The 18,762-nt window shown below is 39.2% G+C and overlaps 1 protein-coding gene across 17 annotated transcripts in view; it reads left to right on the top strand.

Annotated features, from left to right (window-relative positions):
- FRY (FRY microtubule binding protein) overlaps positions 1-18,762 on the top strand; it is a 428,392-nt gene that overhangs the window by 277,720 nt on the left and 131,910 nt on the right. For all 17 annotated transcript variants that reach the window (XM_055542409.1, XM_055542410.1, XM_055542407.1 and 14 more), the window contains 6 exons: positions 2,044-2,212; positions 4,782-4,874; positions 4,970-5,068; positions 7,132-7,233; positions 16,743-16,846; positions 17,327-17,435. In XM_055542409.1, coding sequence (XP_055398384.1) covers positions 2,044-2,212; positions 4,782-4,874; positions 4,970-5,068; positions 7,132-7,233; positions 16,743-16,846; positions 17,327-17,435 — 676 coding nt within the window. The remainder of the gene's footprint in view (positions 1-2,043; positions 2,213-4,781; positions 4,875-4,969; positions 5,069-7,131; positions 7,234-16,742; positions 16,847-17,326; positions 17,436-18,762) is intronic.

The following is an 18,762-nucleotide window of genomic DNA, read 5'->3' as shown; positions in this document are numbered from 1 at the left end:
CTTTCTAAGTATCATGTGATCTTTAAAACCGTATAGCTCTAACCTATAAAGTTACCTTTTCCTTTTAAAGTCTCTCACTTCAAAATTAAAACCATAGATTTTTTTTTTTTAGTGTTTGAAAATAGCTTGAATTAAAAATAATAGAATGGAATTCTTAAAAAGTCTAGTTTGAAACTGTGAAATTTTATAATCTTGATTGGAAATGTCACTCCTGTCTCTTTGCCATGATGTTTCTGCTTCCTGTCCTTCATCTGTCCCTGGTTAAAGAGCTCTGCTCACCCTTCACCCCAACATAAATCCCCTCTAATGTATTCTTTGATTATCCAGCTGAAAAGAGCCCCTTCATTCTCCAGTGCCTGCTCCCAGCCCCTTTAGGTGTATTATTCACATAAAGGGCAGTGTGAAATATGATCTGTGTGAAGAATGATCTGGGTTGGGGCATTTCACCTTCCTGAAGGACCAGAGAGATCCAGGAAGAGTCCCAGGCACTTGCTAACATACCTCAAATAATAGTAATGGTTATTGTTATTTTTGAAATTATTATTATTCACATGGCTCATGGTCAGGGCTACATTGTTTTATCTTGCCAGCTAAACTGCACACTGTTCCAAATAGGGTGGGGACTACATTTCTCAGCTCACGACTGTCAAAGGCAGCAACAGAATAGTGGACATTTCTGGATTTCACATCAGAAGGTCTGTGTTTGAGTCTCATCTTTGTCACATTGATTTTCCGATCTGTTTCTTCATAAAATGGAAACGCATTCACTACTTATGCTGCTCCATTGCCTTCTTAAAATTTCTTTACACAGCAGACATAAAGAAAAACTCATAAATTGTTTAGAAAATATGATTTTAAAAAACTGTTACCAAATGTAACAGTTCCTGCACTCAAACCAGGAACAAGAAAATGGCCAGTTCTCATGAAGCCCCTTCCACCCAACTTGCCAAACATAAACCCCCTGCACTGCCTGTTGGTGAAACTATGTCCATATATTTACTTTATATGTCCTGAAATTTCTGCTCTGAGGTGTTGAGAGTTGTTGTTCCAAACTTCTGGGGTTCTGTTAATTGGCCTTCAACTTTTATAAACATAATCACCCTTTCTGATCATGTCTTGTTCCTAAGTGATCCTATGTGGAAACTCAAGGTGATAGACTCAGGAAACAGAATGCAGTGAATCTTAGAAAAAACTTCCCTTGTTTTTCCTTTTTTTAAACTAATAGTCAAACCAGCCATTTCAGATATAGCTTGGATAACTTGTTTGTTTATGTTCCTTTGCCCTTTGGCACTTTGACAATCTGCTACTTCTCCACCCTCTTAGGATCTATTCTTTTCTTAAACTTTTTATGATAATGTTGTTGTGATTAATGTTATTCATATTATTTTACTTTCAAACTGTATAAATACCCTAAGTTCCTTGGGGATTGTCTCTTTTTAGTTGTAAAATCCCATACATGTATTAGACAGCTTAGTCATCTTTTAGAAATTATTTGAATTTTCCCATTACTAGATTTTTCCTTCAACCTAAAAATATTTTTCTCAATAATCATTAACCTAAAACTGTAAAAGAAACAACAACAGAAAACTTTGTAAATGGATGTAGAAATATGACTTGGCATTATTTGCTGCTCTTGTCAGAAATACCTGGCCTCCTATAATATATTATTGCTCATCTGTTCACAATTGGATACTTCAGGCCCTTGGGGTCTGTAAGTACCCAGGCAATTGCTAAGCCAGAGGAAATGGAGCTTTTCATCATTTCAATTTAAGAGCTAGAGCATTTGGAAGGGCTCTAAATAACCTTGCATCTTCTCCCTAGCTTGAAGGAGACGTTGAGCATCTGGTAGAATAAGGGAAGAAACAAGATTTGGACGCTTACTATAGCCCCAATATCAAGACTTTTACAGAATGCCCGTCACTGTCCTTCAGCTGATGGGAACGTGTCCCCATCAGTTGCGCTGTCACTCCTGGATGTCGGAGGCCTGCATTTCCCCCACATTCCTACCCATCATTTGACAAATCACTCCTGTCCTCTTCTTAGATTCCCTGCTGTAAAGAAGAAATTTATGGCAGAGCTCAAAGAATTACGGCACAAAGAGCAGAGCCCATATATCGTTCAAAGCATCATCAGCTTGATAATGGGGATGAAGTTCTTCCGAATTAAGATGTATCCAGTGGAGGACTTTGAGGCCTCTCTCCAGTTTATGCAGGTACTGTCTTGGGCGGGAACGTGTGCATCTTCCCTCCTCAGAGTGACTGACCTGAAAGGTGAGAACCCACTCACTAAAGTCCTACTATTTTTTTCTCAATAATTCATGTGCTCATTTGCTTAGTAGTGTCCAACTCCCTGTGACCCTTTGGACTGCAGCCCACCAGGCTCCTCTATCCATGGGATTTTGGGGGCAAGAATACTGAAGTGGGTTGCCATTTCCTCCTCCAGGGGATATTCCCCAACCAGGGATTGAACCCATGTCTCTTGTGTTTCCTGCATTCTCGGCGAGTGGGTTTCATAACCTAGTAATAGAATTTCAGGCATATAATTTCATTTTTAAACTCATATCATCTTTGGAGTAGGTGTACAGTGGAATTTTATTTGTAGATTTTTTTTCTTTTTTTCACTCATTGGTTGCATATTATTCTGTTAATAAAATATGGCTTTATTTTTTACTTTTTAAGATCGATAGCATTGAGTTGGCAATGTTAACATTTCTAGGCATCAGAACTTTAAGTAATGAAATCCTTTTTATACTTACTGTAAAAATCAACTAAACCATTTAGGTTTAGGTGTCTGTGACACAGTGTTCACCATTTTGTACTAAAGAATTATTGCTAATAAGGATTTCCCAGAGTACACAGCTGTATTAGATTTTATAAAACTTTAGTATCTGAAGGATTTTTTTTCTAATGGTGCTGTGAATTAGATTTAGTGGGAATCTTAATCAAGAGTTTCAATACCAGGGTTATGAATGGAGGTTGTTCCACTTCATACATGCTAGGATGGCTGTAAGCAGAAAGACAGATGACAGCAAGTTACCTGTTGGTGAGGTTGTAGAGAAATGGTAACCCTCATACACTGCTGGTGGGAATGTAAAATAGACAAGCAGCTTTTGAAAACAGTCTAGCAATTCCTCAAATATTTAAATCTAGAATCATCAATCCAGTAATTCCAATTCTAGGTATATTATACCCAAGAAAAATGAAAATGTATGCCCACACAAAATCTTGAATGTAAGTGTTCACAGAAGCATTATTCCTAATAGCCAATTTCCAGGAGAGGCAAACCCACAGAGACGGGAAATAGGTTAGTTGTGTTGGGCTGGAGGAGGCGGCTGTGCTTAGGGAGGGCCAGGCTTCTGGCTCACGGGTGCAAAGTTTCTTTCTGTGATAATGAAAAGATTCTACATTTGATTGTGATGAAAGATGTACAATTGTGAATATACTAAAAGCTATCAAGTTGTACACTTTATAAAAGTGAATTGCATGGTATGTGAACTGTATTCAATAAAGCTGTTTAAAAAAAGAATATAGGCCCATATCAAACTTGTGGAATTCAAGCTTCAGTGCTTACCAGTTCTGTGACCTTGGACAAGTCACAACCTAACTCCTCCCAGCTTCACTTACCTTTCCTGCAGAGTGGTAACATTGACACTCACTTTGGAAGGTGGTTCTGAGCATTCTTGGACTCAGTAAATACTATTTTTCTCTCTCTCATGCTAATGATTCGTGTATATGTGTATGTGCATGACAATTTGAGATGATATTTACATATGTATGCAAAATAATGTAGGAAAAGGACCATAATTCTGGGAACCATAATGCTCCATTCTGTATAGGGAAAACAGTCTCAAAGACTTTGCATGCCGGCAATGCCTGTCTTGGACTGAGGTCTTAGTATGATATTCATATACTGGGGACTTGAGTAACTGTTGCTGCTGATAGTCTCAATGTGGACTGAAAAAAAGTGGTAATAGTTGATACACATATTACATGTCATCAGAAGTACCTGTAACCTTGGATTCTTCCATGAAAGCTACATCTGGAAAAGACCACAGTAAGTTACGACCCAAAAGGTCAGGAAGGGGAAGGGGGCTGGCAGAATTCTAAACAGGCCAACACCTCTAATAAATTATTCCCCAGGCAACCAAAAGCACCCTTTGGGGTCAGGAGTCCACAGGCAAAGGCCTCCTTGCTGGAGGAATGCTTCCAAAGGTTTCCTTGTCCTAGGTGGGGAAGGGAAGCATTCCAGACTTGCTCATGAAACTATCTGAACAATAAACACCTAAAAAGTCAGGGCTAACAAGTAAACATCTTTGTGCCCAGGGTTGTCAGGGCCTAAAACAAGTTGAATGTCTTCTGCATCTTTCCCCGTGTTTTCCTTCTCTGGGGATCTGTATTTGTGGGTTATTCAAGGACCCAGGGCTCCCCCACATAGTAGCTAATCAATAGCAATTTGTTGGAAATAAATGAATGAACCAACCAGTAAGTCAGGGGATGAACACCTGCTTACTGGTTGTAGACACTTTGTCCTATCAGCATCATGATTTTGGGATAGAAACTAGGGGGAGAGTGAGAAAACCAGCCCTGTAAAATGTCATTGGAGGCTATTGTGAACTTAAATATAAATGCTGGACTCCAATGATTTTTTAAAAATAGATTATGGTGTATGCGATGTTATTGAGTGTTAACTGAATTAAGATCTGTTGACTTAAATTTGTTTTCCTACAATTTTCTGTGCACATTTCAATCTTTCTCCCTCCCTTGACTCTTTCTGCTTCCCAGGAATGTGCACATTACTTTCTTGAGGTCAAAGACAAAGATATCAAACACGCCTTGGCTGGGCTGTTTGTTGAAATTCTTGTCCCAGTGGCTGCTGTAAGTTACATTTTCATTTTAAAGAATCTCTTCAAATTGGATAAGAGAATCAGCAATTTCATTAAGTGTAATATGAACACGCATCTCTGTTTCAGGCTGTTAAAAATGAAGTTAATGTTCCCTGCCTCAGAAACTTCGTTGAAAGCCTGTATGATACCACGCTGGAACTTTCTTCTCGAAAGAAGCATTCCTTGGTTAGTAACTATGAGAAAATTCAAAACACAAAACTGCAGTGACCCAAATTCCTAGGCTGAAGTCTGTTTGAGAGTCATAAGAGTTCCGCAGATGGGAGAATTACCTACAGCTCCCTCAAAAAGTGCTAAGTCATGTCCAACTCTTGTGATTCAATGAACTGTAGCCTGTCAGGCTCCTCTGTCCATGGGATTCTCAAAGAGGCAGCATTTCAGAATTTGGAGCTGGTACCTAATATTAAACATTGATTGAATCATGGTAACCGGAAGGAATTAGACCATGTTACCTCAAGGACCCTACTAGTCCTAAAGAGTCTGCTGTTTATGTTCAAAGATTGGTTTAACTTAATTTTTATTTTAATTTGTACTTTTTCCAATCTGAAGGCTAAAGATGCTAACAAAAGTTTCTCTTCTCAAGCCCAGGGAATTTTCACTGGCTAATTCCCATCCTGATTTTCAGAATCGAAATGGAACCAGACAGGAAAGGGAGTTAGAACACAGAGAGCTGCCCATGGGAAAGATTCTCTGAAGGCTGAGAAAACAGTCTTGGGCAAGGCTTTTGTGCTGAAAAGCAGCATAGAAGTTTTTAAAATCATGTCACCCATTTTCCTCCTTGTCCTTCTCCATTGTCCTCAGAAATGCTTGCAAAATGCCCACATCTGCACAACACCCGTTGGGCCTGGGAGTGTTACAAAGTCTGGGGTGGTGAATAAAGAATAAAGCTCTGGTTTATGAATTGGAAGGTGGTAGATCAGCTGTACCTGCGATGGTAAAGAGGAAGCTGGATGCTTAGGTTGCTGATTTCTAGTATTGTTTATGTTACTCTTTAAAGTATGAACATGACCACCATTATCTGAGCAAATACTCAGAGTTGCTTTGCTGGAAGTAGTGACAAATTTGTTCATTTGTCTACCTTCTGTGGTCTCTGTGACTGCTTGTATTTTGTGTTTAAATTACCAGCTGTAACTAGAGTTGTACTCAATGACAGTCGTAGTTCAACATCACTTTAAAACTAAGTTAATTTAAAGAAAAAAAGCAAGTTAATGGAATGTTAAGCACTGAATCTCACTGTGGCAATAGATTTTTGCTAATTCAAGTTAATGGATGAACCAGTTATATTTTTGTTTAAATCTTCACTAGCCCTTGTTTTCGGGGGAGCCATTAAGGTATATAGTATCTGGTTCAGCAAAATGATGGTGAGTTCTGCATGTATACTGTAAAAACCACCCACCAGCTTTTCTGTCTTTTCCAGTTGCTGCGGGAAACCTGCCCAGTTAAGCAGGAAAACCACAGTAGCACCTCTGTTTATTCGGTTGTAAGCAAATTCCTCCTGCGGTTAAATTTGTCTTGGTGGAGTTTACCAGGGCAATAACATTTCCTTGAGGAATCTTCCTTAATTACAGGAAGATTGCATGCAAAAGAAAATATATACACCTACCTCTAAGACAGGGACAAACTAATAGATGTTTATGAGCAAAAAAAACCAGTAACATTTTCCAAGTCAGTGTGCCTTCCTCCTTTTTTTCCAGAGGACTGAGAGTGATCTGTGATTGTTTTTAAAATTCATAAGGGAAGACTAAATCAGTGAATCAGATTTCTATTCATGATCCATGAAACTCACTCTACTCTGTACATTGTTGTTTCTGTTTAGTCACTAAGTCACGTCCGACTCTGCAACCCTATGGACTGAAGCCTGCCAGGCTCCTCTGAACGTGGCAACTACCAGGCAAAAATACTGGAGTGGTTGCCGTTTCCTTCTCCAGGGGATCTTCCCGACCCAAGGATCAAACCCACCTCTCCTGCATTGGGAAGCATATTCTTTACCACTGAGCCACCAGGGAAGCCCAATCCTATATACAACTCTAGAGTATTCCATTTCCATCCTTCTCAGAAACACTTGCAAAATGCCCACCTCTACGCAGCACCCGTTGGGCGTGGGTGTGTTACAGAGCGTGGCCCATACGGCACACGGGGAGCTGGACGGATGGACGGTGGTTCCAGAGAGCCTGTGTTACCTGAGTGGTTGCAATTACATCATCCTGTGGTCTCCTCTTCTCTCTCCTCAGGCCTTGTACCCACTGGTGACCTGTCTGCTCTGCGTCAGCCAGAAGCAGCTATTCCTGAACAGGTGGCACGTTTTCCTCAACAACTGCTTATCCAACCTTAAAGTGAGTATTTGTCGGCTCGAAAAACTCTCTTATGAAAACATATTATGTGTCTGAGGCTGGTGTGTGCTCCTGAGAGTGACTCCTGAGGTTTGTGGGGGAATGATCCTGTACTATGGGAATAATGAAGAAAGTATTAATGAGCGTTTTCCTTTTTAAATACAGTCCGTTGTAGAAGGTGATTGGGGATAAGAGAAATCATGTCAAATTTGAGGGGGGAGTCTTTTAAATTTTTAAAAAAATGTTTATTTTCCTATTGAAGTACAGTTGATTTACAGTGTTGTAAAATCTTATCTAATAAGGATCACTCGAAAGATAGAATTAAATGCCCCTTTGTATGCATCTGTGTGTATGCATGTGTGCTCAGCTGTGTCAGCTCTTTGTGACCCCATGGACTGTAACCTGCCAGGCTCCTCTATCCATGGAATTTCCCAGGCAAGAATACTGGAGGGTTCAGGATGGAGGGGACACATATATACCTATGGCTGATTCATATTGATGAATGGCAAAAACTATCACAATATTGTAATTATCCTCCAATTAAAAAAAAAAAAAAAAAAGAATACTAGAGCAGGTTACCATTTCCTTCTCCAGAGGATCTTCCTGACCCAGGGATCGAACCCACATCTCTTGCATCTCCTGCATTGGCAGGCAGATTATTTACAACTGGTGCCTCCTGAGAAGCCTGTATGCATCTATGGTCAGGATTTAAATGACTGAAAAAAGAGGAGGTCACACTTCACTGACAGAAGCAGGTGAAATTATTTCAGAAGCTCACCCAAACCTGCTCCAGCCTCCCCCTGACTCATTCCAGGCTAGGAAAACATTAAGTTGGCCAAAAAGTTCATTTGGAGTTTCTGTAAAATGTTGTGGAAAAATCCGAATGAACTTTTGGGTCAGCCCGTTATTTGCGGAGGGGTTTGCGGGGGAGGATTGACCTACTAACAGAAAGCACTTATTTCCTGTCCCTGTTATTTGTGATTATTTGAAGGTATTCTATTCAAGCCATATGATATTCAATTATTAGTCCTAGGCGCTCACTAAACAACGGTTGTTCAGGTGCTGAGTGATGGGAGGAGCCAAGGCATGGTCCCTGAAACCAAGGCATGCATGTTCAGTTGCCCAGTTATGTCTGACTCTTTGCAACCCCATGGACTATGTGCCCACCAGGCTCCTCTGTCCATGGGATTCCCCAGGCAAGAATACTGGAGTGGGTTGCTGTGCTCTCATCCAGGGCATCTCTTCCACCCAGGGAATGAACCCAGGTCTCCTGCACTAACTGGAGAAGGAAATGGCTGCCCATTCCAGTATTCTTGGCTGGAGAATCCCATGGATAGAGAAGCCTGGTGGGCTACAGTCCATGAGGTCGCACAGAGTCGGATACAACTGAGCAATTTAGCAGCAACAGCAGCTCCTGCATTGGCAGGCAGATTCTTTACTACTGAGTCACCTGGGAAGACCCTGAAACTGGGGAACTTAAAAGTTAAAACAGCCATAATGATTAGCTTTTAAATTGCCTTAAAACTTGAACATGGTGAATAGATTTTAAGTTTTAGTGACCTGTTGATAAAAGTCAACTAAGTGAACACCATTTCTAATATAAGTGCAAATAGCACCTAGTTATCGTAATTGTTCTCCCTTGTGTCCAAAAATATTGAATTCCTTTTATAATTTTAATGCTTCTTCAGAATTAAAAAATATATATATATTTAGTTATAAAATCCTGTATGTACTTGTACATGCTGTCTTGTCTTTTTTATTTTAAGACACTTTAATTTAGTGAAGTGGTTAAGATTAATTATATTATTTTGGCATTTACCATCATGACACAGTAATCTGCATTGGAGCTGTTTGAAGCAGTAGCTAGGTACTGGCTCTGAAAGCTGATTGTGAAATCCAAGATTAGAATCATTTATTTTCTTCAAATTGGCAGGGAAATATAATAGCAGTGGATATAGAATTAAGCCTTTAAGAATTCTGGAAAACAAAGTGCTTTTCAGGATATCAAGTATTATATAATGGCCACTTTCAGAGGTTTTATTCAGGGATTTATCCATCTGTCATATGCCTCTAACACACAGCTTAATGTTATTTTTTGTTGTTACTTTATCCACTTTTATGCTATTCAGTTATTCTAGTTAAACGTGTTTTTTCTTCTACATTTTACACAAAGAAAAAGATTATTTTGTTCAAAACAAAAGAAAGAGAGACTTGATTAAGAATGTTCAGTTTTCTGTATTTTTATGCTAGATGTTTGTGATGAATTTTAGTATCAAAATAGTGTTTTGCATTAAAATTTACTATTGTGGCCCAAAAGACCGACATTTTTTTGTGTCCAGAATTGCTTTTGAAATACAGAAGCATAATCTTACTTTGAACTTAATTGCTTTATATTTAAATATAAAATCAGCCACTTAAAAAAATTTTTATTGAAGCATAGTTGCTATACAATTTGTGTTAATTTCTACTGTACAGCAGAGTGAACCAGCTATACATATACATATATCCCCTCTTTTTTTAGATTTCCTACCCATTTTGGTCACCTCTGAGCACTGAGTCGCATTCCTTGTTTTATACAGTAGGTTCACATTAGTTACCTATTTTAATTGCTTTACAGTTAGAATACTATGTGAAAGTCAGTGGAAGCCCACCAATAAGACTTAGTAACAGAGTTACAGAGTTCCCTTGAGAGAAGGGCTGATGATGTTTCCCCTTGTGAATATTTTAAGAGTCAGGATTTCCCAATGGGGAAAGCAATAAGATCAGAAAGGTACTCAAAGTGGGGAAGATAGGAAAGTCAGTTATATAAAAACTAGATCCAGGGTGCCTGTTCTCGAGGAGCTTGATGTTTCAATGGAGGATGTGTAATGAAGTTTCAAAATGCGTGTGGCAGACGAGGGACGCAAAAGCTGGGAGGAGACACCTGTGCCATTTCGACAGGTCAGGTGCCCAGTGAAGCATGAAGCAGGTAGTTACTGGGCAAAGGAAAGGCAATGATCTTTCACTTTATGGGTAGGAAATGGTCGAAATTCACCTCCTCGAGGGTAAAAGGTATAGAAGATCTTTGATGAGCTACAGTTGAAACAAAATTGTAGCCCATGTATTTAGAACTCAACCCAGTGAGGATTAAATGGGACCATTTAAAATGTCATTAATATACAGAAAACCTTCCAAACCACCTCAAGAGTCCTCAACAGGCAAGAAATACCCGAGGAAAAGCTAACATGGTTTCAGGAGCACACTTTGTCTTGAATGGCTTCACTATTTTGTGGGGTTTAGAGCCAACCATATCATTTCAAAAAGGACCTCCAGTCCAGCTCTTTGCTTCTTGCCGCCCCCCGGCCCCTACACACGCTCAGGCATAATGAACCCCGTGTTTGCCCCCTCCGTGTTGGACTTGGTGGCACCTTTGATGTGTTCTGCCAGGGAGAGTTGTCAAGGTGGCAGCATGACACAGGGCAGAGTAGAAATGTGTATGAATGAAAAATCTGCTTTTAAAGTAAACAAGGTCTCAGATTCAGCGCTCATTTAATGTCGGGCCCTGGTTTATCCTCAGCGTCAGCCTGTCAGGAGCAGGCTGCTTCGGTCACACAAACGTGAAGTCTTTATTTACACGTGTTAACTCGGTCAACCGTGTGTTAGCAACCTGCCCTTGTAAAGTGGTGAGAAATTTACTACACCTTCTCACCACGACCTTGACATCTTTCAGGAACTTCTGGTCAGTGAGGACCAATACTTTATGCTTTTATGAATTTTATGTCAGAATTTGAATATACTGAGCTGTTAAAAAATGCTACATTCCCTTCCTGTATACCCTAGTATATCTAATTCTAAAAAAGGGAACTATGTTTTAAAAACTTGATTTAATAGTGCTTTCATATTTTGTCATGAATCCCCATTTATTAATAGTTTTTTACATTGAAATTATTACGTGTTCATAATAAGTATGTGTAAGTTTCTTGTCCTTGAAAATGGGTATAATTGGAAGAACCTTTACATTTTCTTTTTCTTACAATAATTAATAAATATTAAAACCAGTGAAGTCTTCTTTATTAAAAAGAAAAGAAACCTCAAAAGTTAAGAAATTTATTTATACAATAAAGTTAATAACAAGAAGAGGTCTCGTTAATTGGAGATTAGTTATGAGCCAGGCCGGCAGTAGGGCCTTTAAATGTATGTTGTGGATTATCATGACAATATCATAGCCTGCATTGAATTCCCCATATGCTTTCATGTTGTTATTTATGTTTTTTCAAGAAATTTTGCTCAGATGGCAATATTTTTTTAACTTTTCTTTTTATATTGGCGTATAATTAAAAATGTTATGATAATTTCAGATGGACAGTAAAGGGACTCAGCCATATATATACATGTGTGCATTCTCCCCCACACTCCTCTCCCATCCAGGCTGTTATATAACATTGAGCAGAGTTCCCCTGTGCTCTCCAGTAGGACCAGTGGGGAAGGATGGGGGAAAGGAAGGACAGTTAGGGAGTTTGAAATTGACATGTACATACTGCTGTATTTAAAATGCTCAGAAATATTGAAGGTGTATCATCTGAAGGTTAGACATTAGTCAGCATAGCTTCAAAGTCCTAGAAACCAAAGTACAGAATTAAAAAGATTTCTCTTTTCATCTCAGTCCCTATTTGCACTAGGACTAGAATGCATTCACTTAGTCAGCTGGTCATCAGTTCTTCACCAGAAATGTACCAGGCAGTGTTCCAGATGCTGGGAATAAGTGATGAATGAGACAGTGATGCTCGCAGTTCTTTTAGACCTTGTAATTCAGTGGAGGAGACAGACCGGAAACAAGTGAACAGATAAGGACAAAAACTTCAGGTGGTACTAACTGCTATGAAGAAAATCAAATAGGACGTAATGATAGAGAATCACACATTCAGAATGGTGCAGGGAGGGGAGGGGACAAGAAAGGTCTTTTGATTGCCATTAAGAATATCAAAGTTTGGCTGCCATTAATTTTTTTGATGAATCTTATTTTGGGCACTTCATATATCTTCATGTGTAATAATAACAGTGAAGTTAAAGGAATGCTTTTAACTTTTCATGTAAATATAAGGGTATTAATGATGTCTTCGGAGAAGACGATGGCACCCCACTCCAGTACTCTTGCCTAGAAAATCCCATGGACGGAGGAGCCTGGTAGGCTGCAGTCCATAGGGTCGAGAAGAGTTGGACATGACTGAGAGACTTCCCTTTCACTTTTCACTTTCATGCATTGGAGAAGGAAATGGCAACCCACTCCAGTGTTCTTGCCTGGAGAATCCCAGGGACGGCGGAGCCTGGTGGGCTGCCGTCTATGGGGTTGCATAGAGTCGGACACGACTGAAGCGACTTAGCAGCAGCAGCAGCAATGATGCTTTTATTTTACAAAGGGGAAGCATTGAGTAATATATGAAGGATTCCACAGGCATTGCCTGAATGCATTAAAATGCATGGTCCTATTTAAAACAACTACTCTCCTCTTGGTAAATACGACGTTTAAATGGTACAGTATTAGCTATTTAAAATAGTTTTCAAGAAGTAGTTATTCTGTTTTAATATAACTTTATTTCTATAAATTTGAGAAAATCTCATCTATGTTTCAGATCCATCAAAGGTACATTTCAAAGTGGAATTTATAAATTTTAATAGAACACATACATTGGGTCAGAAAATTAGTGAGCAGATGACAGGTGTGTTACTTACTTTTTTTAATGCCTTTTTTATTCAGCCAGTGAATAGAAAAAATAATCTCTGTAAATTGTTAGTATGGTAATTTTAGAGGTTATCCTAAACTATAGCACATGATGTCATTTGGATAATACAATCATCAAAAAGATTGAATTATGATCAAAGTAATTTGATTCCAGGTATCAAAAGGAAATGCCAAAAAGAAGGAAGGTGTTGACTGGGATAGGCACTGACTTATAGCAGAAAGCAACAGGTTTACTTAAGTCCCTTTACTTGCAATGGAAGAGAGAACTAGAAGAGTTTTAAGTATAGTGAGATCAAAAAAGTCTGGGTGGCTGGGTACAAGTGGTCAACTGATGGATCATGGCAAACATTGGTCTATCCAATGATCCTATCACCAGCCAAGTTATCAGTGACTTATTTATTACTTATTACTGTTCACACTGAATTGCTCTAGCTAAATCAAAAGATTACAGTTTAAAGAAGGTTTGGGCAGACTGGGATTGGGATTGGGCAGACTGACATGTCATGTAAAGTCTGGAAGATCCACTCCGAAACCTACTCGTTTCTTGAACAGTTTTATCAATGTAATCTCAGCTCTGCTATAAAGAAATTATTGGTTAATTAATTGGGAAGCATATGCCAATGGAAGAAGAGAATAGTCTTTCAGTCTTGGAGTAGAGATCTTTGACACAGAGGTCAGTGGTTTGACACATAGGTTAAAAATGTCAGCATCCTGAGATGGTATAGTAAGACCTTGTATGTTAGCTGCTGTTGGAATATGACGGCAATGAAGAAGTCCTATCTTCAAGCAGAGTACAATCTAGTCGTTGCCAGTAGCATATTTGAGCAGCCTGCATATAATCTTAAACTGAAATCATTCATGGTTTGAAGACACTGGGGCCAGATTGCCTGGGTTTTAATTCTGGTTCTGTCACTTATTAGCTCCTCTGGGTCTTGACTTCCTCATCCTTAAAAGTACACAGTAGCAGTATCTACTTTGTAGGTTGTGCTGAGAATTAAAAAGAGTTAATACACATACAACTTTGATAACAATGCCTGATACAGTGGGTATCCTGTAACATGCATGTTCCAGTTTCTGAGAAAATAGTCTTTACTGGAGCAGAAGTCAGTTCCTATCCCAGCTGTCATTTACAGACTTGAAGACCTGAGCCAGTGATTTGACTTCTGTCAAAGACAGAATCCTCCCAGTTGATGTCATGGGCTAGGAAAGTACTTTTGAAATAGCAAAATGTGATACAAGTGTGAGATATTTAGTAATATTGTATCATGTTGATTAGCTTCAGCTATGTACTAAGGGCTGCCTTTAGTTCCTATGTAAAGAAATTTTGCTTATGCATCAGGTTGTTCAGCTACTACTCAATTTGCCTTTTTACCCCAGACTTAAAAATTTTTATTTTGTATTGGGGTATAGCCGATTACCATGTTATGGTGGTTTCAGGTGAACAGTGAAGGGACTCAGCCATACATATACATGTACCCATCTTCCCCCAGACCCTCCTCCCACAGTTTCTTTTTTAAATTAATAACCTGCTGTATGGCAGTCACTGAGGGCACAACAGTGAACAATCCAGAAGTCCTGGAGCTCACAGTCTGGTAGGAAACATACAGGAGAACAACATTCTAGAAGACAGACAGCAGGAGCCCCTGGTAATCTCCCCAGGGCGGAGGAAGGAGGGAGGGGCAGTGGAATGTAACAGGGGAGTGACACCTAATGAATCTTGCTGGGGAGTAGGAATTTTCTAAGTAGAACAAGGGCAGGAAGGCATTCCAGGCATTCGATGAATTGCAGAAGGGATGTAACAGCGGAGAGCACACCGGAGGCGAAGGCAGGAGGTAGGGATGGGGGAGCCAGGTCACCAGAGGCCCCTGTTGCACCACATCATGGAATTTGGACATTGTCCAGGAGGTGCTGAGAAGCCACTTCAGAACTTGAAATGCAGGGGGAAGTAAACAGTCACGGTTGCAGTTTAAGAATATCATCTGACAGTGCTGAGAATGGAAGAGAAGCCAGGGAAATCATGTTAGGAGGGAATTGCAGTGACCAGTCATATCATCTCGGAATGCTAACATTCAATTACCAGTACAGGAAAACAAAGCATAACCTGAAGTCAGCCACTTTGCTCTTTGGTCTCTATGGAAGCAAAAGTAGACTGTCTCAGATGTATTCTTAAGAATGAAAGAACATCAGTCACAATAAGATGCATCAAAAAGATAATTGTGGGTAGAGGGACAGGAAAAAAGTATAAGAGAAGTTGAACAGAAAACAGTGATGCAAATCATTGAAACTGGAGAGTTTAGTTAAGCTTATCAATGAAAGTTAGATGATAACTTGCTCTACTGGATCATGACTCAGAGTGTGAGATAAGGCCTGAGAGAAAATTTTGAATGAAACACTATGCAAACATAAGATTTGTTGTTCAGTTGCTCAGTCATGTCCGACTCTTTGTGACCCCATGAGCTGCAGCACACCAGGCTTCCCTGTCCTTTGCCATCTCTCAGAGCTTGGTCAAACTCATGTCCATCGAGTCAATGATGCAATCCAACCATCTCATCCTCTGTCATCCCCTTCTCCTCCTGCCTTCAATCTTTCCCAGCATCAGGGATACTTTTTTAAGTAAAGAGAAACTCACAAAGGTGGAGATATTCCCACTAGAATGGCAGCTTCCTGAAGTCAGGGACTACATCTCCTTTGCTGCTGGATCTGTGTCTTGTATATAATAATAGTTACTGTGGGCAGGAACTAAATCCCCTTTGTGCACTAGCTCATTTAGTTCTCTTAACAGTCCTAGGAGGGAGGGAGGGTTAGCATCATTTCACAGACAGGGAAGATGAGGCCCAGAGAGATTATGGAGGGTCCCAGAGGTTGGCCATACCACTCATAAATTACAGAGTGAGGATGGATTTAAACCCGGGCAGTGTGTGTCTAGAGGCTGCTTTAAACTAGTGTGTAAGCGTGTTAGAGACCTTTGCTGGTCTGGAGGAAGGATAATTAGAATTCCTGACATTTTAAAATGATAGACTATTTAAATGCAACTTTACTAGTTTAAAGTTCCTGTGTGTATCTAAGACATGCAACAAATTATAAGTTTTATCACTTGTTTTACTAAAAGATAAAAAAAAAAATCCTTTATGTGTAAATGTATGCTTCTAAAAAGTCGGGACTTTTTTTTTTCCTGGAGCTAGAAACGTAGTTATAAAGTTTATTTGGAAGAATAAACATATAGGAATATATGAGAAAACCCTAAAAATAGAAAGAAAAAGAACAGTGGATGTTGGAAGATAGGCCATACTAGATAATAAAACGTCATAAGGCCTCAAAAATTAAAATGATGTTTTATCATTTTATTTATTTAGATCAATAGAAGAAAAAAAGCCAGAATGAGACCAAAATACATGTGGAAATTTCAAATTTTTTTAATAGAAATTTCAAATTTTATAATGATCACATTAAGAAGTTATTTTAAAACTGTTTTGGCATAAGAAATCTATCTTTCCTAAATCTAAAAAGCTACTCCCTATAGTCTTTTCCATCCAATTTATTTATGTGACTCATCTTTATTCAGCAAGTAGCTTAAAGGTAAACTTATCCTAGATTATATCTTAAGCAGTTATGAAATCTTCAGAAATCAGGACCCGAATTATCTACACTAGGAATAGAACAGCAAAAATGGTTACAACAAGATGAATAAATGAACAGGGAAGAGGAGTAACATAAAAGCGAAAGACCTCTAAGAAAGTGAAGAGTGACATCATACCGTTTAATCTGCAATCGTATATCTTGGTTTCCGATGTAGAATAAAGACCCCAAGATGGCTCGAGTTGCACTGGAATCTCTGTACAGATTACTTTGGGTTTACATGATCCGAATTAAATGTGAAAGCAACACAGCTACTCAGAGGTAAGGAGCTGGCTTGGGTTCACGGTAACCCCATCACTAAGTTAATGGTAACCACTTCACTCAGCCAGTGAAGAGGGTGTTTTGTTTCATTGCTGCCCACCCTAACCGAACTAGAAGCTGTTCAAAGCTGACAGCTTCTAAAAGATCTAAGTCCTTTGGACATTTTCAGGTTTTCCTTAGACATTAGCTCAGCAGCCATTACAGAAACCCTAGTTTCTACCGGGATTGCCAAGTTCCGTGTCAGGGTTATATTTGCCGCTTTAACAAAGGAAATGGCTATAATTTTCCAGCTGCCCTTAGTTTTCCAGAGAAACTTTTCATAGAGTAATTATGCTAATGGAAAAGAAATGAAGTGGTTTGTTTTCTTTTTCTGAATTCTCTCTGATACTTAGATAAGATGAAGCATCTACCATACCCTTAAAGTACTGGAGCTCAGCCAATCTTGCTTGTTTTCTCTTTTTTTCCCCCCTTATCTTTCAGCCGTCTTATAACCATCATCACAACACTTTTCCCCAAAGGGTCCCGTGGTGTGGTGCCAAGGGATATGCCTCTCAACATCTTTGTGAAAATCATCCAGTTCATCGCCCAGGTAATGGAGACACTTCTGGGAGTCTTCTAATTGCCTTTAAGTAGCCACCTCCTTCTTCGGAATTACTAACAGACCTTGAGTCTAAAATAATATCTTACATGTATAGACTTTTCAGAGTGATTTTTGCAAGTGTTTTCACACATAGCTTATATTTTTTTGCTTCAAAACAAATTGTGGCATGGTGTGCCAAGTGTTTTCAGCATTTGACAAACGAAGGAACTGAGAGACAGGTTTTAAGTGACTCACCTAAGGTCACAGAGACTATTAGCAAAAGGGTCTTTTGACCCCTCGACTCTGTTTTTTCCTGCTTCTCTGCTCTAGATTCCACAAGTCAGGAGGAAATTGAGTCTGATGTTTGCAGGAAATCAGAAGATGACAGTTATTGAACTTGGATGAGTAAATCATAATGCTCTTAACTTTCACCCTGTGAAAAAGAAGAATGTACATGAATAGTAGCATTTCTCAAGCTAATATCAAGCCAAGAACTGTTCTAAGCACTTTACACATACTGTTCTACTTAAGAACTGGGTTCAATAGTATGAAACATTTAATGTTAAGTTTACTATTTAGACCCAGGACTTCTATTTTTTAAAACATTGTGTAAATGGTTTTATCCCCACTTTGACTTCCTTGTGATTTATGGAGAAGCATGAAAAGTCATTCATTACAGTCTGTCCTCTGCCACGAGCTAGCATGCATGAGTGCTAAGTCACTTCGGTCATGTCCGACTCTTTATGACCCTGTGGATTGTACCCTGTCAGGCTCCATCTGTCCATGGGATTCTCCAGGCAAGAATACTGGAGTGAGTTGCCATGCCCTTCTCCAGGGGATCTTCCCAACCCAGGACTGAACCCACATCTCTTGCATCTCCTGCATTGGCAGGCAGGTTCTTTACCACTACCACCACGTAGGAAATCATGAGCCAGCTCTATACCCTAAAGAAGTCCTGGAACATTTTCATTCTAGGTGTCTTTATTTGTAAAATGCGAATAGGAATGCTTGCCTAGTATCCCTCAGAATGTTGTGTGGATAAAGGGAAATAACAAATGTGAAAATACTGTTGAAGTGTAATTGATGTTGGTATAAAGACATAAGGTTCTATTGCTACTTTACAGGTAATTTAATATATATCTCTCTGTGTGTTTAGTATAATGAAATGCCTCTGTAATATTTGTACTTAGGGAAAGGACATTACTCCATTATGGACATTAATTCATCTGCCACTTTGCAGGCAGATGAATTAACAGAACTTTTCTACATTAAGTTATCATGTGGCTGAGAACGTGCTTTGATTACTCTAAAATAGGTTGTATAAAATGAAGATGAC

The sequence above is a fragment of the Bubalus kerabau genome, chromosome 12, assembly GCF_029407905.1.
Source record: "Bubalus kerabau isolate K-KA32 ecotype Philippines breed swamp buffalo chromosome 12, PCC_UOA_SB_1v2, whole genome shotgun sequence".
Classification (NCBI taxonomy): Eukaryota; Metazoa; Chordata; class Mammalia; order Artiodactyla; family Bovidae; genus Bubalus; species Bubalus kerabau.
Note: the sequence above shows the minus strand (reverse complement) of the source record. Positions and strands in the feature narration are given on the sequence as shown.